The following is a 26300-nucleotide window of genomic DNA, read 5'->3' as shown; positions in this document are numbered from 1 at the left end:
TTAAATAAATTTTTATATTTTTTTATAATTAAATAAATATTTATGATTAATGATTGACTTAGTCAAAATATTATTTGTCATCCTATGTTGTGTGACGTTAACCTGATATGTTAATATATTATAATTAATAATGATATAACATATTGACATATCATAATAAATAATGACGTAATATACCAATTTGACATGATAAAATGACCAAATGATTTTTTATCTTCACATTAACGCTATATCAGTATCACGTGGATAGAAAATGATGACAAGTAGCATTTTGACTTATGACAATTAGTCAATCATTAGTCATAGAGATTTATTTAATTTAAAATAAAAGTATAGGACTTAATCGAGAGTAATAAAAGAATAAAGATTTATTTAAATTTTCTTGAATAGTTTAGGGATTTATTTAAATATTATGCCTAGAAATTTATTCCTATTTGGTTTAATTTTTTTGTAGCTTAAAAGCTATTATGAAACTCTTATGAAAAATAATAGTTTTTAAAATTAAATTATTATTTTTTAAATAAAGTATATGAACTTTAATTTTGATTAAAATTATGATCAAGTGTATTCCTATTATCTTCAATCACCTAATGCACCAAAACGGAATAAAGTTACGTCGAGCTTATATATGGTTTCATATAATAAGATCAAAGAAATCTATACAAAAATGTAACAGCTATCAAATTTTGTATTGTAGTAATATTATTGGATTTTTGTTGATGTAGCAAGCAATCAAACCATAATGCTTCAATTTTCCAATAAAAAAAAGAAAAGAAAAACAATGTATTTGATATTAATTTTTTTTTTATAAAAAAAAGAGAAAACCTTTAAATAATATCTAAATGCCATTTTAAATTTTTCTAGCGGTTTTTGTACAAAAAGATAAAGAAGGGGAGATCACGATTTAGTTGCAAGATGATGATTTGCATAGAGAAAGAGAGGAGAGAGAAATTGATTAAGAGAGGGTTTTTTTTAAAAGCTAGCATATTTAAAAAAAAAAGGAAAGGAAAACTATTCTTTGGATCTTTTCTTTAAGTTTTGTTTTTTAATTTTGTTCTTTAAAAAAATTATTTTTTTTATTAAAACCACTTCTCAAAATCCTATTTGGCATGTATTCTGCTTTTAAAATATAAACAAATAAAAAAAAGTCAAATAAGCTCTAAGTTTAAATTAGTATGATAGAAAGTAATTCTCTTTTATTATCTTATTAACCTTGCATGTTTGTTTTCATGAAATTTATTTAAAATTCATGTTAAAAATGGTTTTTAACCATAAAATATCCACTTAATTCATTTATATATATATGTAATTGAAATTCATGTATTAAATTAATGTCTTATCCACCTTAAAAAAAAATAGTGACTTATGTATACTATTAATAATAAGTCTCATTTATCTTTCAAAAAGAAAAAGTCTCATTTAAAAATCAAGATGTCAATGAGTAAAAATTTCTTAGGTTTAAATTACTATAGTAAAATGTAATTGTCTTTTATTATCTTATTATTCTTGCATGTTTGTTTTTGTAAAATTTTATTAAAAATTGCTTTTAACCATAAAATATCTACTTAATTCATTTATATGTGTACATAATTGAAATCCATATATTAAGTTAGTGTCTTATCCACCTTTCAAAAAAAAAAATGGTGACTTATCTATACTATTAATAATAAGTCCCATTTATCTTTGAAAAAATAGTCTCAATTAAAAATAGGAACGTCAACAAGCAAAGTACTTATTATTTTCTAAGTACTTTAACTTGAACCTAATTATTTGATAGACTTAGAATCTTATAATACTAAATTAGATTTTAAAATTATTACTCGAATTCATATTTAGATATCTTAAACACCACTCGTTAAATACTTACACAAATTAAATATTCGATTATAATAAATTTAAAATTAATTTATATATATATTATTAATAAAAATTAAATTAATAAATTAAAATTAATTCATAAAAAATAACTAAAGTTTAAAATCATATATCATGAATTTTAATAAATATTACACTAATTATAAAAGAATTATAAACAAAAAGTAATATATAAAAAAATTAAAATTTAATATTAAAAGTCACTATTTATAATTAAATTTAGATAATAAGTACCTTAAAAATATTATCCCAACCCAACCTGTGATGGATAATAATTGGTACAATGATTAAATAAATACTGAAGCCTAATCAAACATAATAAAAATATAAATTTTTTTTAAATAATTCAAAAACTTTTTAAAATATTATACTATAAAAATTTTACTACCTAAATCTGATTATAAGATACTCCCAAGTTCCTTAGTGAGTAAAAGTCTCTTCGACCTACACAGGCCATCAATATTTACAGGGACTAGACACAGCCTCCTACTTTCTTCCCAAAATACCCTCAACAAAATTTCAAGCTTCGATAAAAACCAGTGAAAAGACTCGAAAAAGGTCAGGGTCGGTTCCCCGTTGTCACGAACAGGGTTAAAATAGTCAATTTATCGTGCCTTAAAATCACCACCGGAGTCCTCCACCCTCCTCCTTCCCTGGTAAACTACCCATTTTCACAATTATATATATATATTTATATATATTTTCCCCTTCAGATGAGAAAGCCAAAAAAACGTATAAATTAAAAACCCCAATCAGAACGCACGCTAGGGTTTTCTTCTTCCTCTATTCTTCGCTCTGCAGCAAACGAACAGAGAAAAACCCTTGCTTTAAAATCTCACTTTCACATTGTATTATATAAAAAAAGCTTCCCTTTTTATTTGATCTCTTCACCTTTAAGGTAAGCTCTCAATAACCCATATCTCAAAATCCCTTATTTTTTTTTCCCTATATATTCCAAAATCTGTTCAAAACCCCAGAACTAAAATCAAATAAAGTTCCAAACTGCGCTTGGGAAATTCATCTATACAGGAAAAGAAATTTTAAGGAAAAATCAGTATGGATGATGTTGAAAAGGCAATATTGATTAGCTTTGATGAATCAGGTACCTTAGATTCAGGATTAAAATCACAGGCAGTGAACTTTTGTCAGCGAATTAAAGAAACCCCATCAATATGTACCCTTTGTATTGAGAAGTTGTGTTTTTGCAAGCTCGTCCAGGTTCAGTTTTGGTGTTTACAAACTTTACATGAGGTTATTAGAGTAAAATATGGGTCCATGAGCTTGGAAGAGAAAAACTTTATCAGAAAGTCAGTTTTTTCGATGGCTTGTTTAGAACGTATTGATGATAAGTTGTGTGCTGTTTTGGAAAGTCCTACATTTATAAAAAACAAGCTTACTCAGGTTTTGGTTACTTTGGTTTACTTTGAGTACCCTTTGATTTGGTCATCAGTTTTTGTTGATTTCCTGCCTCATTTGAGTAAAGGGGCTGTGGTGATCGATATGTTTTCTCGGCTTTTGAATGCATTGGATGATGAGTTGATTAGTTTGGATTATCCACGGACATCTGAAGAGGTGGCAGTTGCAGGAAGGGTTAAGGATGCAATGAGGCAGCAATGTGTGGCTCAGATTGTTAGAGCATGGTATGACATTGTGTCTATGTATAGGAATTCTGATCCTGAAATTTGCACTACTGTTTTGGATTGTATGAGGAGGTATATTTCCTGGATTGACATTGGGTTGATTGTGAATGATGCATTTATTCCGCTACTGTTTGAGTTGATTTTGCTTGATGGTTTATCAGAACAACTTCGTGGTGCTGCTGCCGGATGTGTTTTGGCAGTAGTTTCTAAGCGAATGGATGCACAGTCAAAACTAACTCTTTTGAAGAGTCTTCAAATAAGTCGAGTTTTTGGTTTGATATCTGATGATAACGATTCTGACTTGGTTTTGAGAGTAGCAGCCTTAATAACAGGGTATGCAGTGGAGGTTTTAGAGTCTTCCAAGCGGCTGAACTCAGAAGATGCTAAGGTGGTTTCAATGGAGCTTTTAGATGAAGTTTTGCCAACAGTGTTCTATGTAATGCAAAATTGTGAGATGGATGCAACATTTAGTATTGTCCAATTTCTTTCTGGTTATGTTGCCACCATGAAAACCCTTTCTCCTTTGCAAGAGAAACAAATGCTTCACATCAGTCATATACTGGAAGTGATTCGTACACAGATTCGTTATGATCCCATGTACCGCAATAATCTTGATGTATTGGATAAGATTGGGATGGAAGAAGAAGACAGGATGGTGGAGTTTAGAAAGGATTTGTTTGTGTTGTTACGGAACGTAGGTCGAGTAGCACCTGAAGTTACTCAGATCTTTATCAGGAATTCATTTGCTAGTGCTATTGCATCTTCATCAGACAGGAATGTGGAAGAGGTAGAAGCTGCCCTTTCCCTTTTGTATGCACTTGGAGAGTCTGTGACTGACGAGGCAATGAGGGCAGGAACTGGACTGTTGAGTGAACTGGTGACAAATCTATTATCAACAAGATTTCCATGCCATTCCAATAGGGTAGTTGCCCTTGTGTACTTGGAGACGATAACAAGGTATATGAAGTTTGTCCAGGAGAATGCACAATATATTCCTTTGGTATTGGCTGCCTTTCTTGATGAAAGAGGCATACACCATCCAAACATTAATGTGAGTCGCAGGGCAAGTTATCTGTTCATGAGGGTTGTAAAATTGCTGAAATCGAAGCTTCTGCTTTTCATAGAGACGATTTTGCAGGTACCAAATTATCTATTTGTCATCATGATTTAGGTTGCCTTGTTTTATTGTTTTCCTAGTAAATGTTTGTGAATGTGTATGTGCCACCTTATTTCTAAAATTGTTAACTGGATTCTTCTGTTGATGGTCAGAGCCTGCAAGATGTTGTTGCTCGATTTACAAGTATGAATTTTGCATGTAAGGAACCTTCTGGATCTGAAGATGGTGCTCACATTTTTGAGGTATTTATCTCATTCTTATGTTTCTACCCAGTATCCACCCCTCCTGTTTTGGTGCATTTACACGTGTATTCCCACTCTTTCTGTTCAAATGGATAGACATTCATAAATATCCTTCCTCGTGTTGGCAAGTGATGACTTTTATTTGTTGTTATTTTTTTTTTCCTGTGATTTTTCACAGGCAATTGGCCTGTTGATTGGGATGGAAGACGTGCCGCTGGAAAAGCAATCTGATTATCTCTCTTCATTGCTAACTCCTCTTTGTCAACAGGTTTTGATTTGTAGTGTGAATCATACTTTTTTGGTAGTCTTCTTGCTAATACATGCTTCATGCAGCCTGTTTATGAGCAAATTGATGTTTGATCCATGTGTTCTGCAGTATTTTACTCATATGGTTTATATGGCAGGTTGAGGCAATGCTGATGAATGCAAAAATATTGACTCCAGAAGAGTATCCTCTAAAAATTGCCAATATCCAGCAAATAATTGTGGCAATTAATGCTCTAAGCAAGGTTACTCTTCTATTCTTCGATCATCTAATATGCTTCTTGGTGAAGAGTTTTTCCCTTAAACATTGTTCGCTTTCAAAGAATCTTCAGTCACCAGTTATTTTACTGTCATCATAAGAACTTCTAATATGCTACTGAGTGAGAAGCTTTTCCCTTATCATTATTGTGTTTCATTTTATATCCAATCAGTGATGGTAGAGCTGTTTACTAATAGCATATTGTTCATTATTGCGATGTAAAAAACCCTTGTTTGCCTAGTCCTTTGTAATTGGGGATGCTCTCTAAGCTATCTTTTAATTTTTAATAATTTGAGTTGTGATCCTGCATAGTTATCCTTGTAATTTTATTTGTAATTCAGGGTTTCAGTGAGCGCCTTGCAACTGCGAGTCGCCCTGCTATTGGTCACATGTTTAAGCAGGTTAGTTTTTAAGGTTGACGATTTTATTTGTACTTTAGGTGCACCTTTTTTCATGCTCACAGTTGAGAAATTTCCATCATCATCCAGTAATTAATAATGGATCTTTTTGATTGTTTGTTATAAATTAATTACATGGATGTGCTGGAAAGAAACCATGCCATTGTGTTATCTTTATTTATTTACTTTTTAATTTTATTAAAGCCCGCTTATCACTTTTTGAGCCAGACATTGGATGTTCTTCTCCAAATCCTTGTTGTATTTCCGAGGGTGGAGCCTTTGCGGACTAAGGTAAGAGTTCAATGCCAAATATTGAACATATTTGGTTTCGTAGTATCAAACGCATTGCCTAACACTAATTTTCATGGTATTTAGGTTTTATCATTCATACACCGTATGGTGGACACCTTAGGTGCATCTGTGTTTCCTTACCTTCCAAAGGCATTGGAGCAATTACTTGCAGAAAGTGAGGTATAGAACAGTTATAATTGAGCCTTTTTATTTTTTCTTGTTTTTAACGGAAAAGAGGTGCCATTAAAGGAGAATCATTGAGGTAATAACTTTTAATTCTTAATCAAAGAAAACCTCAAATGGGTGCTGGGAATATGTGTAGTTACTGCATGTGGAAATAGGCACAGAATTTTCTCATCAACAGTAGTATCTGATATTGTGTTCGAGTTGTTAATTAATTATATATTTTTTTATCAACACCAAGAAGAAATGTGATCTAAATGGGAGTTACTTTTCAAACACCTACACTTGGGTTTTTTACTTGGGTTTTTTGGGATCTATCTCTGGGTGTGCGAATGTGATGTTTTCTCCTTATCGGGTGTTAACATAAGCTCTTTTGGAAATGATTAAGCTTTTACCTTAATACATGGAAAAATGCATAAAAAGGAGCTGACATTGATGTATTTCAGTTTCATATTTATTTATTTGATTCTGGATTATGTTCTTTTACAGCCAAAGGAAATGGTTGGTTTCCTCTTATTGCTCAATCAACTTATATGCAAATTCAGCACCTTGGTCCATGATATATTGGAAGAAGTATTTCCAGCTATTGCTGGTAGGATATTTAGTGCCATCCGAAGGATTGCTGATTCTTCAGGACCTGAAGCCAATACTGAGGTAGATAATCATCAGTTGTAGGAATTTCTGAACTTTTAACTAATTTTTTGGGTCCTAGGCCCAAGTCTAAGTTTGGAATTATGATATAATGTTCTATAGAGTTTTATCTCTAGTATTATCTGTTGCAGTCATTGTATTGCGTTATGGTTTGAGTTCAACTCAAATTTACATTTCATGATATGTTCTTGCTACAATGTTGGTTGTCCAAATTTACATAGTTAACAAAGTTCTCTATGCTATTACTAAAGAATTTTTTTTCCCAGTTCAATTGTGAAACACTGCAATAGCACATATCTTGAGTCTTTGCAAGCTTATGGTACACGTGCAATTCTTTCTCTGTGTTCACTGAAACTTCTTTTTGTTGTAGGAAATTCGTGAATTGCTAGAACTTCAAAAGACATTATATACTTTTCTTCATGTGATAACTACGCATAATCTATCTTCCGTTTTCCTTTCCCCGAAAAGCCGGGGCTACTTGACTTCAATTATGCAGTTGCTGTTACATACATCTTGCCATCATAAGGATATTAATACAAGAAAGGTGCGTTAATAGCTTTGATTATTCATTACCTAAAGGGTTGGACATTCCAAAATTCTAGTATGAACAGGAACTGGATCTAACTTGCTGTTTTTTCTTTTTGTGAGATAGGCTTGTGTACAGATATTTATTAGATTAATTAAAGACTGGTGTGCCAGGCCTTATGGTGAAGAAAAGGTTTGTTCCCTTCTAAAATTTCATGCTTAGCTTTATTGTGTGGATTTAATTATATTTATGGCTCTAAAGGGTTAAACATTTTTAGGTACCTGGTTTCCAAAGTTTTATGATAGAGACCTTTGCAACAAACTGTTGTTTGTACAGTGTGCTTGATAAATCGTTCGAATTTGGTGACGCAAATACTGTAAGAATAATCTTTATTCATGTATTTTGTCTTTGTTTTGCGTTAGTTGGTGTTTATGTATGATATGTTGTTACAGACATACAGTAATAACCTTTATTCAGCCTTGTAAAACAATATGAACTACTTTGCATATTTGTTGTGCATTGTTGTTGTATCTCATAAAGGAGATCTAAATAAATATTTCAAAAAAAAAGAAAAGAAAAAGATTCCAGCATGATAGTTGAACATGGTTTGAGGGTTTTTACTTACTAAAGAAAAAAGCTTCATATGCCGGACTGTTACATCTTTTCATCCACATGCTTTCTCAGGTTGTTAGGAACTTACCCTTGATTGAATGTTTTATGATGCATGGTAAAAAGTGAAAGCTGCATTAGAGTTTGGTAAGGTGTGCAATGAAGTCAAAGTAGAAGAACTTTTATTGCCTGTTCTATGGGCTAAAAAATCATTATCTTCTATCTGCATGGCCTGTGAAGAGTGTTATTTGCTTTGCTTGGTGAATAGACAATGTTACTTCCAGAAATGGATATGCTGAGGGTTGATGTTCATTTCTTCATGCTTACTCTTGTTTGTTTTTTTTTTTTCTATGTTGTCAGCTTATTTTATTTGGAGAAATTGTGTTGGCTCAGAAGGTGATGTATGAGAAGTTTGGGGATGATTTTCTGGTTCATTTTGTATCAAAAGGATTTCCATCTGCACACTGCCCTCAAAATCTGGTAGAGCAGTATTGTCAAAAGTTGAAGGTACTATTTTCTATAATCTATTCCATTCATATCGTTTCTCTGGTTCATTAGTAGGTATAGCTCCTACTTATATTCTTTGGTTTAATTCATTGGTGGATAATATGATCAACTGACAGACACAACAAGTTAGAGCCTGCACTTGACAGCCTGAGAAACCTGGTTTCTGATAACGTTTACTTACTGAAAATTACTGTAATGAGTTACTTTTCTCTTAACTGTCTTTAATACTGAATGGGATTGAACCTTAGATATGGGTACTATGTCTTGCAGAATTGATAAAAAACTAATTACAAAATTATAATAGTTAGTAGAATGTTAATTCTAATCCATCTCAAGGATGGAAACGCTTGACACTTAACCACATGTTAAGGCAAAGTCACACTAATTGTATTCATTAAAATCTATACTTGAATTCATTACATTTAAATTTGCTTCATTGCGACCATGCTTTTATGGCCCTAGGTTTGGTTATCCTAATTGTTGACATTTTGTAAATGGTTAGTTGATATTGTTAGCTTAAATTGCATGAATTTTGCTGGAGCTGCTCTTAGTTTTCTCTATGCTTTGGTTATTTGTATTTGCAGGGCAGTGACATCAAGGCATTGAGATCATTTTACCAGTCGCTTATTGAAAATTTACGTCTCCAACAGAATGGAAGCCTTGTTTTCAGATAGCAGCATCAAGATGGGCAAATGATTATTTCAGTTTGATGCTCCAAAATTTTAAAGTTTTTTTGGCGTTCCATTTCTTGTTCACCAAAGGTTCCTAACATCTTGCTATTGTGTTGTTTTCCCTCATTTAGATAAATTTGCTTATGTTTGCTTATCATAAGTCAATATTGCAGGTTTCTTTATGTAAATATCATTTGTGTGCCTATTCCATGGACAACGAGGTATTTTTAAACCCCAGTCCTGTTTAAGTTGCAGAAATTATTCTTTGGTTATGTTTTCGCAATATGTGGCTGATTTCTTTCATTTTCTTTTATGGATTTTACAGTTGTATATTTCCGGAAGCAAGCCTTTTTTTTAATCATCAAGTTTCGTTAAATCCTTCAGTTTCAACATGCCGAGTAGGATGAAAGTTTTTGTGAGAGCTGTTCATAATTTTTTTCCCCCAATTTTTTAATACATTTTTCTTGGTTCATTTAGATCTCCAATCGAGTGTATGTGACTATATTATTACGAAAAAATAACTATAGGACATTCGTTTTATTCATTGCATTTATACAGTTATGTTTGTTGGCAAGGTTATGAGGTCAATTCAAACTGGCATTATACTTCCAATTTCAGTAGATGAGATGTTGATATGAGAGTTAATTTCTATATCAGAAATGAGAGTTATTAGCTGAAAATCTTTTTCAGTCAGTGATAAAACAATTCATGGAGTGGTTATTTCTTGAATCATATGAGTTTTGATTAGGTATTTGATTATGAAATGATAAGAGTTAAACATCTTCCAGGGTCAACACGTTTACACCTTAATGTGGTGAAGGGATCAAGATGATGGTGGGGGGTGTATTTCTTTTCTTTGAGGGTAAGAAGAAGCAGGACCACGTTCCAACCCCAACATTCACTAACAAATTTTTTTCCCAGTGGCTCATTTTCTCTATCTCCGTTGTGATATTTTCTAAAATTCAATGCTAAAATGGAGTGTTTATTCATAAACTTATATTTTGAAAAGGGTTAAAACAGTTGAGATTAGTGTTTAAGCCTAGTGACTTACGACTAGTTAGACTAGAGAAGCAAAATTAGTCGGCAGCATCTGGGAACAACAACACGGTACTATCCAAAAATCTACTTTGTCAACTGGGAAATATCAAAAGTTAAAAATGGTTGGTAGATTGGCCAAAAATGTGTTGAAAGATTTGGTTTGAATGGGAAATAGACCAGGAGATATTGATGCAGCAATTGTTTCTCATTCGCAATAGTTTTTTCATAGTATGAAAATGGGATAGGTTATACTTTTTCTTGATACGAAATCCTCATACATCATTTGTCAAGATGGCCTTCTTCGTTCAGGATCCTGAGGCTGAGTGCGCCCTTCAAAGATTTGGGCAAATATGAATAAGTAAAATCGATTGAAAACTCTGAAATAATTCTTGCTTAAAATGGTTATTAAATAGTCAATCAAAACCATTTTTAGGCCTACATACAAGCTCTCCTTTTTGAATGCGTAAAGCATGATTAATCATGACCCCATTGAAAGTTTTGTTAAATTATAAAGAATTTAGGGTAAAGATTCGACCAAATTTCCTTTTTCTTCATCATGAAAAAACTTATTTTTCTTGGTAGTCTGCAATTGCCTCTTAATGTCAAATAAGTATCTCTCCTAATAAAAACCCTGACTTGAATGCTATTGCTTCCTTTATATCAAAGTTCCAAAAAAGAAAAGAGAAAAGGAAAAATTATGTACATTAAGTACCGGTCTTGGGTCGTTTGAAATATTTCATTTAATTTTAAGTGGGCATTTGTTTATTGTTCAGTCATAAACATTGTCCCTGGACCTCGAAGGAAAGGACTGCCCACCTCCTAAAAAGGGTTTTTACCATGTTTCCTGGTGCAGCAGTGACATGAACTAAGGAAGCTGCCTGCTTTATTCCTCCAGGATGCGAGCGAATGTTCCTTAAAAGAGATGGGCAAAACACGAGAGCTACAGAAACGAGTGGTGGAGTCACCAGCGTGAAATGTCACCACATGGACCATGCTGACATATATGGCGAAGACTTTGATTGGAATGATTTAGAAAAGCCTTGTACTGTTAAAAAAGATAACTACATATCTGTCCCTTTCCCTTCGTTTTGTACCCCGTCAAGCAAGAATTTTTGAATTTTCATTCCAAATTTTAGGTAGACTTACAAGAGCCCTAGTTTCTGTCTTGGTACTCAACCCTTCCACGACAATTGCTCACCTTTTTTGGACAACGCCATACATGTAAGAGTTTTCTTTGTAATCTTATTAGATCCATCTCTCTCTCTCTCTCTCTCTCTCTCTCTCTCTCTCTCTCTATATCTATATATATATATATATATAAAGAATTAAATCAGTTGTTAAGTGTAAAAAGCAAAGGAGCTTTATCAAAGGTTGTACCATTCAGGGGTTTTAATGGTTTCTTCATTGACCCTAAGCAATCTTTGTGGGGAATTCAGAGTCAATAAAATACAGACCCCCAACAATTATATCAACAGCTAAAATTTTGCTTTAATTGGGATTGCAGTCATTTTGGTGCTGCTCACTAAAAATCCACTATGACGTTTAAAGTTGGCCTTAAGTTATTAACTAATATAAGTGACTTAGTGATTCAATTAGGACGGACAAAATGTACCAAACCAAAAGTCTTTCTGAGAAGTTAGGTTTGGAATAAATAAATTTGGAAATTTTCACTTGGGTACTGCTGAGAAAACCAAAATTTACTTATACATTAAGCAACAGAGCTCAAATTAATTAATCAAGTCAACTAAATTTTAATCTCAAAAAGTGATCAGCTAGCTGGAAATGTATTACTATTGTAATTAGATATCAGTACTATGGTAAAGATTGATGAATTGGTATGAAAAACGCAATTACATAGAAGAGAGCTAAGGTTGGATTGAAAAAGATAGCATGGAAGCAAAGGTAAATGGATATCTAAAGAGACCAAAAAGCAGTCAGTGGTCATTTCATCCTTAGTGCGATCGTCTCCCCTTGTGAAAAAGCAAAGGGGTGGTGTGCTTGAATCATAAATCGTTGTAATTGGGAGAAGAAAAAGTACCAAGGAGACTTTTCCACCCAAGATATTGGTATAGAGGACCTTGTGGTGGTGATCATCTCTATTGTACATTGTCATTAAGTCATGGAATTGAAATATATTGGTCATACATATCCATGAGGAATTGAAAACAAAAATGGTGGGACTCAAAAAATATCCTCAGTAACCTCGGGACAAATGGAGAAAGTAGAATATCTTATCATCAGCAACTTGCAAAACAAACAATGGAGAAGGTACAACTTTGGGTTGGGGGGCCCTTTCATCGTGTTGTTATAGCCAAAATTACTGAAGTTGATCAGCTTCATTATCTTAGGAATGCAGTCCCAGCTCCTGGAAGCGAGAAGGATTTGTCCTTCTCCATGGTGACAGGGATTTAAGGGAGAGGCTATGTATAGTTTAATGAGAAATTGATTTAAATATTTATCTAGCCAGCTTAAAAACCTGCTCAATGAAACCGCGGCCCTGGTGAGATAGCACTGCAGTTGTTTTCTTTGAGCATGTTTCGGATTTGTGGATTACATTATTGATTACAAGGTGCTTGTTGACGGTTTTCAGAGAAAATTCCAAGTGTTTAGGTAGGTTATTAGGTAGTTGATCAAGACATGTATGTAGGCATTAGTTCTACAAACAACCTTGCTTCTGCTTTCATGCTTCCTCATGAAAAGCAAAAGTTTTTCCATGATTTGATATATATCCGTTAATACATCCATATTGATAATCTTGACATATTCATTTATTTAAGTGTTCAAAATTTAGGAGAAATACTGAAGTTTTGATTTTTATTTTGCATGATTTTATACTTTAATTTCAATTGTGCCTATAATAGTAGAGATTAAGAAAATACACATGTGAATGCGTGCACAAACAGTACCCACATCTTTCAATATACTAAAAAAATTTCTATTCACCAATTATTTATTTTAATTATCGGGAAAAATATAGAAAAAATGAGTCTTGTGAGAGTTGAATTTGAGATTTTAAATGGAGATATATATATATATATTTGAAAAGTCGAGTTTTCTAGGTGTTGTTGAGTTCTAAAGCATGTATAGGTAGATAGGAATCAAGAAAAAGATTATAAACTCTAGGCATTAGCTAAAGTAAATGTAAAATGTGGTTGCAAGCTTGAAGACAATGATGATTATGGGGCAAATGGGAATGACATGGTCAATTAGGCAATCTGCTCTCATATTACTATAGCTTGTATACCATATTGCCTTTTCCTTTCAATTTTATTAATTTTCCATAAAATAAAATTGGTATGAGAGGAGGCCGGTGCCACCGGACCCTTGAGCCATCGGCTGATAGCAGTAACCGTGTGACGCTACTGAAGGAATGAATCATTTATGGCTTATTAAAAAAGCAGCTATCTTTCCATAAGCTTTCTTTTTCCTACTCATGATCCCACACGACCGACACACGCAAGTGCAGAGAAGAGCCACATAGGCATAGAACTGGATTTTATAATAATATGAACCATTCGGAAAAGTTTGTCAGCCACTTCAGAGAGTCCCCAAGAAACCAGCTATGAAGCTACATAGAAGGCTCAAACCAAGCATACGACGAAAAGAAAAGAGCCAATGACCTTAATTTTAATAATATGAAACCATCCAAGAGTTTTTGTGCTGATAAGACCTTTTGCAAGTCTTAAGGTTGGCCCAAAGTCAATCTTCTTTCTGGCCAGAATACGGACTTTAGGATTCCAAATTCGTTATTTAAATGCCACTTCGCTATCCATGAGCTACAAAACTTTTCTTGCTGCACAATAGATAAGAAAATTGGGCAAGAAGGAAGAGGAGGGTCATAGACTTGGTTTGGTTGCGTCTTCTAATCCAATCATATTCTACTCCTTGTTTCCTTTCCTGCTCAGCCTTATATAAACCGCATTGGAGCTTGATCTGGAAGCCTAACACAAAACTTTCAATAAAAATATGGCCCTCAAAAAGTGTTTGCCATGGAAAAGTATCCTCCCCAACTGCATCAAATCCAACAACCCATCCTCAGGGCCTAAAGTTCATGCTTCCAAACACAGTCCCAGCCAAAGGCTATCACTCTCTGATATCAGCCACCCTGGCTCTCCACTGTCACTCAGCGATCTGTCAAATTCTCTTATAAGCCTTCATATTTTTACCCTCAAGGAGCTAGAAGTGATAACGCACAAGTTCTCCAAGAGTAATTATCTCGGTGAGGGTGGGTTTGGACCAGTATACAAGGGGTTCATTGATGACAATCTCAGGCCAGGCCTCAAGGCTCAATCTGTTGCTGTGAAGGTCCTTGATTTGGCTGGCTCTCAGGGGCATAGGGAGTGGCTGGTGAGCATTTATATGTTACCATTTCAATTCTGTTCCTGATGAAGTTTGAGTCGAAGATCGTAAAAAGACCAGTTAATTCTGATTTTGTACAGGCTGAAGTTATTTTCCTGGGGCAGTTAAAGCATCCCCACCTGGTGAACTTAATCGGATATTGCTATGAGAAGGAGCACAGGCTTCTGGTGTATGAATACATGGCACGTGGCAACTTAGAAAACCAACTTTTTAAAAGTTCGTTTGCTCTCCTCTTTTGGAATTAATATAATTTTGAACAGTTCGTACTCATGACTGAAAATTGTTTAATTCTTGCCTTTAATGCAGGATATGGTCCGCCATTGCCTTGGCTAACCAGGCTCAAAATTGCAGTTGGAACTGCAAAAGGTCTAGCTTTTCTCCATGAAGAAGAGAAGCCAGTCATATACCGGGATTTCAAAACTTCAAACATCCTGTTAGACTTGGTAACAACGCCCCTGACCCAATACCAAAAAAGGAATATTAAATTGTCCAACTTGTTTTCACATATCAGTAAAGACTGAAGAGAAACTGAAGGAACAAAGGTTTATTTTGTTGTCAGGCTTACAACGCAAAGGTCTCTGATTTTGGATTGGCAACGGATGGTCCAGAAGGAGAAGACACTCATGTTACCACTTGCGTCATGGGCACGGAAGGCTACGCAGCTCCTGAATACATAACGACCGGTACTATAACTTTTATCTTAGTTTTGCTGAAATCATTCTTAATTTAATAATGGTTGACACGAGTTAATGCCATTTCTGATTTTCCAGGGCATTTGACGACTATGAGCGATGTATTCAGCTTTGGAGTAGTACTTCTAGAACTGCTGACGGGCAGGCGATCCGTGGACAAGGCCCGACCTGGTCGAGAGAAGAACCTGGTGGAATGGGCACGGCCTCTTTTGAAGGACCCTTACAAACTTGATGGAATAATGGACCCAAGGCTTGAAGGGCAGTACTCAACTGAGGGGGCAAGGAAGGCTGCTGCATTAGCTTATCAGTGTCTGAGCAACCAACCCAAATCTAGACCAACCATGAGCAACGTGGTCAAGGCCTTGAAGCCTCTCCTGGACTTAACTGACATCCCGATTGGACCCTTTGTATACATAGTTCCAACTCAAGGCAACAACGACGAGCATATTGTGCAGAAGAATGAAGAAACAGAGGAAAAGCAATGTGATGATGAGATAAAAATTGAAAAAAATGGTGGACAGCGGGGTGAAAAGAAAGAGAAAAGTCGACTACCGAGCCAGCAAGGTCGCGGGCGTAGACGTCGGGTGAAACCATCAAGGTCTCGGGCTGTCTATTCGGACACTGATTTGTATAGAACTCTTGGAACTAGTTTGTACTCTCCCAAGCACTAGAAGCAATCAGGCAGACATGCATACTTTCGTATAATCAGACTGTACATTGAGATTTTTTGTTTTCGCTTCCTTTCATTGTTTATCTCTTTAGAAGTTTCCATTTGCCTGTTGTTGGACTTATTGCATTTTTTATTCCATAGGATATACGTGTGATTCAAATACGTCCCGAACCGTGATGCAATTTTTCCTGCGTCTCCATGGCTTTTCCTAGAAAATACATGATTTATTTCTGCTTTGAAAACACACACCTTCTCTTTGTTTGTCCTTCATTATACCAGAAATTTTGATTAGCCTAAGCTGTGGGCCATGGATAAGGTTTGACGACAAATAATGTACGATAATACAAGTTAACTATACGCTTCCAGTTTTTCCACAATAATTTCAGCAGCCAATTCCCTTCTTGCAATTATGCTAATTATGTTAGAAAGGATACAAATTCTGACTTTCCCTGAACCTTCTTGAAAGCAATTGACTGCAATTTATTTTCTTGGGACCTTGTTAATTAGTGCAAACTTACCTAAACTCTTGTGTATTTGAATGTTAAATCTTTATTGGCTTCTGCTGTGAAATTTTTAAATGGTCAATATTCCATGATAAGATGAACTGGAAAATCTAAGCTTGTGGGCATATATGTTCAAAGTCCTATTACCTAAACTCCGTCCATGAGTCTGCTGCAGAGTTTCAAAAGCTGAGCCACAACTTCTTTCCTGCTAGACTACCACACAAGACTTTGCAATTCCACCACTCCACCAACCCTCTTATCCCCACCTTGTGGCCAGAGACAGCGCACGGTTTTTAGCATTTCCCCGTTTTGAACACTTACCTTCTGGTTTAAAGTTAGGCAACAGAAGAAATTATATAAACTTGAAAACTCTTAATTGCTATAATTCTTTAGTAGAACTAGAAGTTATACCAGAATTTCGTGGCATCATGTAGAAAAAAATGAGGCAAGGAACAAGCATTAGTAGCACGACTGGCCAGTTGTTATCCACCACTAGTGTGAAATCAATACAAACCCAAACAGTTAAAACTCTATATTTATTCGAAATTAAAAGGCATATTTCAGCTTAGACGCACAGCCTCAAGATGCTTAACGTTCATACCGCACAACTTGCATAATGGGGAAGCTACGCAGTAGTGTTGGAAAACATTGAAACGAAATAAAAATCCCTCAAGGAACTCTTTGCATATTAAATAAATTTGTTAACGATGTTGAGTTGGTGAAGACCAACGCTGAATTTCAACTCATACAAAACCACCCCCTTACCCATTCAAACTGTGCAGCTCATGCTTGGAGGCTTCAATTATTGCAGTAATATCAGAGAGGTGATGAAACTATGATTCATTATTCAAAACATTTAGAAATTAAAAATTGGTACAACAACTCTCAAAATTCTCATACAAGCTTCCACAAAGCAGACGTAATTCTAAGGTATGGCTGACATTCTTATAAACATATTTCAGCAATTACTATTATTAAAAAAATTATTTCTTTTCAATATAGTTGAATTTTTTCTGAGTTTTCTAATTAGATACCTAACAGGTTGTATGAGAATTTCTTCTATAATAGTCATTGCTGAAATATGCTTATAAGAATGTCAAAATATAAAAGGAGCTTAATAACAGAAGAAAAAAATCAATCATCTAGTCGAATGGTAATTCAAGTTACAGCTGGCATGAAGTTAAAAAAGGAAGAAAACTTGTAGCTGGAAAATTAAGCTCTTTCTCTCCTTACAATCTTGCAAAGAAAAATACTAAGCAGTCTTAACTTAAAAGGGTTCTCCTTCGGATCAAATACAATTGAAAGCTTTTTCAATTTCTAAATATCAACTGGGCGTTAACCTTGAACATTTGTTGCATAACGCAATGCTTCCACTATTAAGTGCCCCATCATTTTTTCGGTAAAAGCCAATGTAAACCCAGTGGCAGGTGATTGGACCCTCTGGTCCTTGTAATTGCAGGATCAAGCCCACAGAGTGCTCATGCTACAAAGTTTTGACCAGCAATGCAAAGATTCATTTTGACCATGAGTTGCACCAAAAGCACTATTCTATACAGCACATAAGCGAAACAAATATCTAAGAATCCACTGACAAGATAGTCTGCATAACTTCTGATTCTGGTATGCTTGCTTCTTTTCATTTAATTCTCCTAAAAAATTTGGTAAGCTTCTAACACCCAAATAAGAGGAAGCTAAAGCACAGCAGCATGCCTTCTATAATGCTACTTTTTCTTTTGTTTTCCCCTTTCATTTTTTGGATGAGTTTTCTTTACTTTCATCATCATTTTGAACCCGGATCCAGTCAGAATGATATTTGTCATCATACTGAACAGCCTTCCCATCAAGGAATGGTTCTCCTGGAAAAACCAAATGCATTTTAACACAAAAAATAAAAAGCTCATAATTGGTTAAGAAAAGCCTCTAATCGTAGATATGACCACAACAGTGCTTGACACTCAATTGTTAAGAAGGCAGGAAGAATTGTTTAGGAATGGTATGAACATGAAAGTGAGGAAGAAACTCCAAGCAGATTAGCAGAACAAACTAAAACTGATAATTGGCTAAGAGAAGTACCTAACGGCAGAAAGGAATTACTGCAATTGTTATAAAGAGAGGAAGAATTGCTTATGTATAACAAATTTCATAAATATGATTGAATTCAATGTCATTCAGATCCATCAAGTGCATTGCATGAAAAGTTCTTCTCCTTACTGATACTGATTGCTGTAAAACAGAGCTTAACATCTAAGAAGAGTTTGGATTACGACACAATAGGAGTTTTGCTTTGCTATATAAAGACATAACATAAACATCAACAATTGACTTCCAAACTAATGAATAGAAAACTTTAGGGTATATGAACTACCTCACTTCCATGTCTCAATTTCCTGAGCCAAAGAAAGTATTCCAACTTTTTGTTTAAGAAACAACAATAGCCCACACAAATTCTAACTTCTAATGATGTGAACAACTGAACTGAGCAATATCATTACTGTTGAACATGAAGTAATACAAGAAAGGAGTTCAGAAGTAGTCAACTATAGATGCATCATCATAAATAATTGCATTCTCTCCCATGCCTTTTCTTTTATCTTTCAAACAAGTTTCTATCATCCTCAAAAGAAACAAAATGAACTTATTAGTCTCTTATCCAGAAATCAAGCACAAGCCGAACTAAAAAAAGTCTATTATTCAATATCTTAATAACATAATAATCCATAATGCGGAGCAAGTAAGACAATGCAAAGCTAGAAAAATTACCTCCATAGCTATTGTCCCCGTGAACCAAATAAGAATCTGGTAAAACCCATTTCACATTAGGCAGAGCTGCAACCAACACAATTCTGTATTACTACTTCACAATCTTAAAAAGGAATAAATTTGGAAAGTAAAACACAAAAATAAGATAGAAAAAGCTTACATTTAAGTTTAAAAGTCAAATCTTCCGGTACTTTGCAACCAAATGCATAGTAATACTTGGTGGAGACAGAATATATAGACTTCTTAGCTGCCTCTTCACTGCATATTAATACAAAGAAATGAAACAAGAAAAATCATTTTTGGACTGCGAAAAGGAAAAAAATGAAAGGGTTTTTACCTTCCTAAAGCCATTGCTAGGGTCTTAATGTAGGTGTCAACGATCTCATCTCTAAGTGGGTATCCCTTGGGAGCCTCCATAACCACGAACCAGTGCTCATAGTCGCATCCCTCCACCAGAGTTGGCACCCGAGTCAACTCGGCCCTTTCAGCAACCACTGAGTTATTAGATCCCGAGCCGATGGAGAAGAATCTCGAGAGTGTACGAGACGGATAGGTTGACAAAGGGAGACGGGCAAGTTTTTGAACGACAACTGACGACATTTTTTTCGGGTGTATCTGTTTTTTTTTCCTTGTTCTTTGTTGGATTATCTGCTAGAAAAATAACTCGTAAAAATATTTTTTCTGCATAAATTATCTTATAATCAAATTTAATATTTTTTTGTTGTTTGAATAAATTATTAAGTAGTTGTTTTATCTAATTTTTTTTAATTTATTTATTTTTTAAAAGTAAAAATCAAGTCAAATATAAATTTTATTTTAAAAAAATATTTTTTTTAAAATATAAAATTTTTAGAAAAAAGTTTCAAGAAAAGCTCCAATAAGGAGCTTTTTTTTCTTTTTTTTAATAGTATAGGAAAATTTTGATTTTTATTTTAAAAATATTCTTATTTGTTAAAAATAATTATCATATTACCTTCTCAAAAAAAAAATTATCCTCTATGATAATTTTAACCAAAATTATAACTTATAAAAAAGAACTTATAAAAAAAATTTAACAAATAACTTTAGCTTAATTCTAAAAACTATTATTTTTCATAAGACCTTCATAATAGCTTTTAAGCTAAAAAAAAGATAGGCCAAATAGGTTTTAATTTTTTTTATTGTTTTGGGTTTATTTTTAGGCATAATATCCAAAAAAATCTTTAAACTATTTAAAAAAATTAAAATAAGTTGTTATGTTTTTATTATATTTAATTAAATTTTTATATTTTTATTTTAAGTCAAATAAGTCTTTATATTTTTATTTCAAATCAAATAAGGTTTTATGATTAATAATTAATTTAATCAAAATATTATTTGTTATTTTATAACTAGTAGAATTCACATGATATGCTAAAATATTATAATTAATGATGATATGATATGTTAATATATCATAACTGATGATAATGTAACATGTTAATTTGACATGATCATATTATCATATGACATTTTTTATCTTTCACATAAACATCATGTTAATACCATATAGATATAAAATGATAAATAGCATTTGGGCTAATGGTAATTAATTAATCATTAGTCATAAGGGTTTATTTAACTTAAAATAAAATTATAAGTACTTGATTGAAAACTAGGACAATTACATGTTATTTATGTATCTATTTTTTAAAGACAATGGCTTTAGCTAAGGAAACAAGTGGAATAAGAAATAATTTGATAGAAAAACAAGGCTGCAAACTTCCCAATTACAAACTCAGATAATAGAAATATGTACTTTGTACTATAATGTCTTAATGTTTCAATTCCTTATGTAATTAGCTGAGAATTAGTAACAACGCCAATATGGTCTTTTGCATAGGACTTTTTGTCTTTTTGTTATTTGTGTATATGTTTGTACAGTAGCTCATTCATCAATGAATTAATGGGAACATTTCCGACAATCATTCAATTGTAAATTTTGCTATGGTTGGTATAGTTCTTGCCTTAATTTCCTATTCTTCATATCATTTATATAATTCTAATGTCATTTTTAATCAACATACATGGATTCTGGATTCTGGTGTTACAGATCATGTAACATGTCCCTTGCATCATTTTATATCCTTTAAGTATGTTAATGGTGTTTATGTTGAAATGCCCAATAACACTAAAACTGCAATTTCCCACATAGGTTTAGTTAGATTGTCTCGACTCATACTTTTACACAACGTTTTATATGTTCTAGTCTTTAGGTTTAACTTGATCTCAGTAAGTAAATTCACTAAATCCAAAGCATATCATTTGATTTCCGATGATGATAATTGTGTGCTTCAAGACACAAACACTTTAAGAATGACTGGGCTTGCTAAAGTTAAGGTAGGCCTATACGTACTGCAGATTTAGTTTCCTACCACTACAGTAGATGGTTATGCCCCTAAAGAATTTGTCTTTCAATCCTCTTCACAACAGATTTCAAAAATTCAGCCTAAGAGTTTAGAAAATAGAAATTCCAATATTTGAAATGTCTATTGTAACAAACTTTCAAAGAATTTTGATGTTGGCACTATAGGTTAAGCCACCCTTCTTTAAATAAAAAGTCTGTTATTGAAGGTTTTTTTTTTTTTTCTGATGTATGTTTTTCTCCTAATACAGTTTGTGAAATTTGTCCTCTTGCCAAACAAAAAAGACTTTTAATTTTTTTTTACATAAGAAATCTTTTATATGATGTTTTGAACTAGTTCACATGGACATTTAGGGCCTAAATGCAATAATTGCTTTAAAGGGATACAAATATTTTCTAACTGTTATAGATGATTACAACAAGTTTACATAGATTTTTCTTATGAAAAACAAGTCATAAGTTATTTCAATAGTGCCAGGTTTTTATAACATGGTTAAAAACTAATTTAATTAAAGAATAAAACAGATTAGATCTAACAATGGACTTGAATTTAGGCAATATAATTTTTATTCTTCGGAGGGCATAATCCATCAACTATCATGTGTGGATACTCCTCAACAAAATAGGGTAGTTGAGAGGAAACACCAACATTTGTTACATGTAGCTTGATCATTAATGTTCCAAGCCTCTATGCCCATACATTTCTAACGTCACTCAATTCTAACTGCCTATCACCTTATAAATAGAATACCATCTTCTGTTCTAAATAACAAAACTCTCTATGAACTTTTTTTTTGATAAGTTGCTAGCATATAATCATTTAAAGGCATTTGGTTCATTATGTTATGCTTCCACTCTTGCACATCATAGGAAAAAGTTTGATCTTAGAGGTAGAAACTGTGTTTTCATTAGATATCTTATTGGCATAAAATGATATGTGTTGTATAATTTGCATACTCACGAAATTTTCAATTCTAGATATGTTATATTTCATGAACACATTTTTCCTTTTAAAGACAATACTACTGATTCTACATTTGCTAATCCATTTTTACAGCGTATTGATTGCCCTACACCTCAAAACAATGAACTTTATTTCCTCTTTTCTAAGGACCCCAATTCTATTGACTATTCCATAATGCCCGTTACTTCTTATAACCTTCAAAACAGACCAAACACACCTACCAATAGTAGAATTGAATTTGATGATCGTGCTGAGGAATCGTTATCTCCTGAGATTGACATTCCCATTATTGATTCTGAACCCAAACACACTTCTTATCCAAGAAGAAGCACAAGAGTTAAAGAAAAACCCAAATACTTAAATGCATACTTTTGTGACCTACCTAAAAACTCTAACAATTTTGTTCTTTATCCCATTACTAATCATTTATTTGTGCAAAGATTGTCTCCTTCTTTTGTAGCTTTCACTACTTCACTTAGTCATATCCCAAAACCTTATAGTTTTTAGTAAGCCATGTTATATGATCAGCGGAGAAAAGCTATGAACTCTAAAAATGAAGCATTGGAAGAGAATGAGACTTGGACTATAGTCCCTTTACCAAATAATGCATGCACCGTTGGTTGCAAGTGGGTGTACAAAGTGAAGCTTAATGTTGATGGAACAGTGGAGAGATACAAAGCTAGGATGGTAGCAGAAGGCTATAGCCAAGTGGAGGGGTTTGACTATACTGAGACTTTCAGTCAGTAGCTAAGTAGACAACAATCAAAACATTTTTTGCTATTGCAGCAGCAAAAGGATGGGATTTATGTCAACTAGACATAAATAATGCTTTCCTAAATGGAAAGCTTAATGAGATTGCATACATGGATCTACCATAAGGATACAAAGTGAAAGGTGATTTTCCTCTTGGTAGCAAATTGGCTTGCAAGCTAAAGAAGTCTTTATATAATCTTAAACAAGCCTCAAGGCAATGGAATTTCAAGCTCACTGAGTCATTACTTAGTTATGGTTTCAAGCAATCTAAAAGTGATTATTCCTTGTTCACATACATTACCACTAATGGTGATTTTGTTGCTTTTTTAGTATATGTAGATGGCATTATCATTGGAAGTACAATCAAAGAATTTCTCAAATCCAAATTCAAGTTGAAGGACTTGGGAGCACTAAGATATTTTCTTGGCTTGGAAATTTCAAGGTCTACAAAAGGTATCTTTCTCTCTTAACACAAATATACATTAAATTTGCTCAATGAATATGGGTTACTTGAAGCAAAACCTGTCACAACTCCTATGGATTATAATAGCAAGTTGACCAGAGAAGATCATACAGTTTTCCTTGAAAATGCCACACATTATAGAAAATTGGTGGAGAGATTAATTTATCTCACATTCACCGGACTTGACATCTATTTTGTTGTACAATGCATCTCTCAATACATGTACAAGCCTAGACATTCACATTTACAAGCTACATATCATGTATTGAGGTATTTAAAAACAGCACCTGGGCAAGGTATAATCCTCTCCACTAATTCTAGCTTACAACTTCAAGCATTTACAAATAGTGATTGGGCTGGATGTAAGGATACTAGAAAATCTGTTTCAAGTTTTGGTATTTTTCTTGGTGGATCTATTATCAGTTGGAAATCAAAAAAACAATTTATTATAGCTAGAAGCTCAATAGAAGCAGAATATAGAGCAATGTCACAAGCCTGCTATGAAATATTGTGGATATTGTATCTACTGCACAATCTTAGGATTGAAAATAAAGTTGCAGTCCTTATGTTTTGTGACAATCAATCTGCCATATACATTTGCAAGAATCCAATCTTGCATGAAAGAACTAAGTATATTGAAATTGTCTACCACTTCATTAGAGACAAAGTTCAAAATGGTACCATTGATCTTCAACATATCAATACTAAAGACCAGGTAGTAGATATATTTACTAAATCTTTACATCCTACTCAATTCCAATTCTTGATGTCAAAGTTGAGCATGGATGGTATCCATGCTCAATTTGAGGGGGTAATAGAAATATGTAATTTGTATTATAATGTTTTAATGTTTCAATTACTTATGTAATTAGCTAGGAATTAGTTACAGGGTCAATATGGTCTTTTGTATATGACTTTTTGTCTTTTTGTTATTTGTGTATATGTTTGTACGGCAGCTCTTTCATCAATGGGAACGTTTCCCATTTTCTTCTTTCTGGCATTCTCTATTTTTTTTCAGTTTTATCATCAAACCCTCTCAACTTTTTCAAAACAAACCTTCTAAGACCCTAATAAGCATTGCATCAAACAACTTTTGTGCAAACTTCAACAAAGTCATCACATCCATAATGTTCTCTTAACCTAGCGTATCGGGTAAGCCACAAAACAAAAATTTAGCCATAAAAAGATCCACTTTGATTATGCAAGAATGCGTTGTTGTATGAGTGTTTCAATTTCTTAAGTTTGACACTTGTGCACAGAGATATGGCGAAAAGAAAAAGTTGCATAGAAACATAAATTCCAAGACATAATAAGGAATCTTAGAGAACGATGAACAAGAGTTTCTAAACTTAAAAGTGTTAAGTGTAACCCCTGCAAGCCAAATAATAGCCAAATAATTTTGTGCTTGTAAACACTATATTGATTAGTCATATTTCATGTTAAATACATTATGGATATTTTATATAATGTATGAATTATTTCTTTATTCATGAGTTTATTTATAGAGAGTTATGAGAGACTTATGTAGATAAAGTCTTTAGGACATAATAGCCTTGCAAAAAAATTATAAAAGTTATAATTATGATATTCTTATGCATCAAAGCTTTATTCCTAAATATGTTCCCAGTTATTGTATTGTCAAAAATAAAGACATTAACAATGCTCAAATGGTGGTACATGCTAAGCCTCTTTACTTTGAAAATAAGCAATTGACCTCATAGGTTGAAGTACATGAGATGCATGGGGATAGTATGTGGTGCTTGTTAAGCAACAAGTTCACTGAAATGACCCACTATAAGAGTTTTATTTGATATTTCGCTCAAGTATCTATGAAAATACTTTCATGTGTCAGTACTATAAGCAATCTTTAGACTTGTGATATTAGGTCATCTTGTATATGAATTGTCATATTTTGATTTCACCTCTATGGGTTTAGAGATGACTAGCTGCTTAAATAGGATGCTTTTAAGTATGACATGAAGCATGCAAAAATGAATAAATAGTCTAGAGAGGATTCATCACTCTAAGTGATTTGAAAGGGACATATTTCATTTGCTCCTAACTTATTTTGACTAAAAGTTCTTAACCAAGGCAATTTTGATAGGTCAATATAGAAACTGCAAGACTAATATGGATAAGTTAGAAAGTAAAAACCGAGCCAAGCTTTCCATATATCTAGGATATATAATGAAAAAATTGAATTACATTGAGATACTGTACATTGAAAGGTTAGTCAAACCATATTAACTCTCTTGACGTTTGAGTGGTCATGATATATTGTTAGATGTCGTTCATGATCTATAAATATAAATAAAAATTTTTAGTTGAATTAATTTATATTTATTGTCAACATGTTAGGTACCTAATGGGTCACACACATAAGGTGAATTGTCAAAATTAATTTGAGTTCAATTGGATATGATCTAATTGATTTTATAGAGGCTCAATTTAATCAAGTATTAGGCTAAATCAAATATGATTC

At 33.2% G+C, this 26300-nt stretch overlaps 3 protein-coding genes across 3 annotated transcripts; 2 read left to right on the top strand and 1 right to left on the bottom strand.

Moving 5' to 3' along the window:
- The first annotated feature begins 2605 nt into the window (after positions 1-2605).
- Positions 2606-9916, top strand: PSD (ARM repeat superfamily protein). The gene is made up of 15 exons (XM_021437970.2): positions 2606-4653; positions 4785-4874; positions 5053-5142; positions 5279-5383; positions 5739-5798; positions 6024-6086; positions 6171-6266; positions 6759-6923; positions 7291-7464; positions 7573-7638; positions 7724-7822; positions 8416-8562; positions 9147-9323; positions 9407-9454; positions 9559-9916. Exons 1-13 carry the CDS (start codon positions 2932-2934, stop codon positions 9234-9236), a joined length of 2967 nt encoding a protein of 988 aa, XP_021293645.1. The 5' UTR covers positions 2606-2931; the 3' UTR covers positions 9237-9323; positions 9407-9454; positions 9559-9916.
- Positions 9917-14031: 4115 nt separating this feature from the next.
- Positions 14032-16135, top strand: LOC110423685 (Protein kinase superfamily protein). The gene is made up of 5 exons (XM_021437972.2): positions 14032-14618; positions 14711-14846; positions 14937-15073; positions 15190-15313; positions 15401-16135. Exons 1-5 carry the CDS (start codon positions 14238-14240, stop codon positions 15991-15993), a joined length of 1371 nt encoding a protein of 456 aa, XP_021293647.1. The 5' UTR covers positions 14032-14237; the 3' UTR covers positions 15994-16135.
- Positions 16136-17618: 1483 nt separating this feature from the next.
- Positions 17619-19917, bottom strand: LOC110423687 (plastid developmental protein DAG). Its single transcript, XM_021437973.2, is given in 5 exon segments — positions 17619-18262; positions 18264-18351; positions 19256-19321; positions 19416-19513; positions 19593-19917. Coding segments are annotated over 5 exon segments (561 nt in total). The 5' UTR covers positions 19856-19917; the 3' UTR covers positions 17619-18216.
- Positions 19918-26300: the final 6383 nt, after the last annotated feature.

Source organism: Theobroma umbraticum, unplaced genomic scaffold, assembly GCF_002168275.2.
Source record: "Theobroma umbraticum cultivar Fairchild unplaced genomic scaffold, ASM216827v3 scaffold_204.0, whole genome shotgun sequence".
Lineage (NCBI taxonomy): Eukaryota > Viridiplantae > Streptophyta > Magnoliopsida > Malvales > Malvaceae > Theobroma > Theobroma umbraticum.
Note: the sequence above shows the minus strand (reverse complement) of the source record. Positions and strands in the feature narration are given on the sequence as shown.

Excerpts from the sequence above, each read along its gene's own strand:
- PSD (XM_021437970.2), top strand. The coding sequence starts at position 2,932 with ATGGATGATGTTGAAAAGGCAATATTGATTAGCTTTGATGAATCAGGT. Across the intron at positions 4,654-4,784 it reads TCATAGAGACGATTTTGCAG|AGCCTGCAAGATGTTGTTGC; the intron begins GTACCAAATTAT and ends GTTGATGGTCAG. Across the intron at positions 8,563-9,146 it reads AGTATTGTCAAAAGTTGAAG|GGCAGTGACATCAAGGCATT; the intron begins GTACTATTTTCT and ends TTGTATTTGCAG.
- LOC110423685 (XM_021437972.2), top strand. The coding sequence starts at position 14,238 with ATGGCCCTCAAAAAGTGTTTGCCATGGAAAAGTATCCTCCCCAACTGC. Across the intron at positions 14,847-14,936 it reads AGAAAACCAACTTTTTAAAA|GATATGGTCCGCCATTGCCT; the intron begins GTTCGTTTGCTC and ends CCTTTAATGCAG. Across the intron at positions 15,074-15,189 it reads CAAACATCCTGTTAGACTTG|GCTTACAACGCAAAGGTCTC; the intron begins GTAACAACGCCC and ends TTTTGTTGTCAG.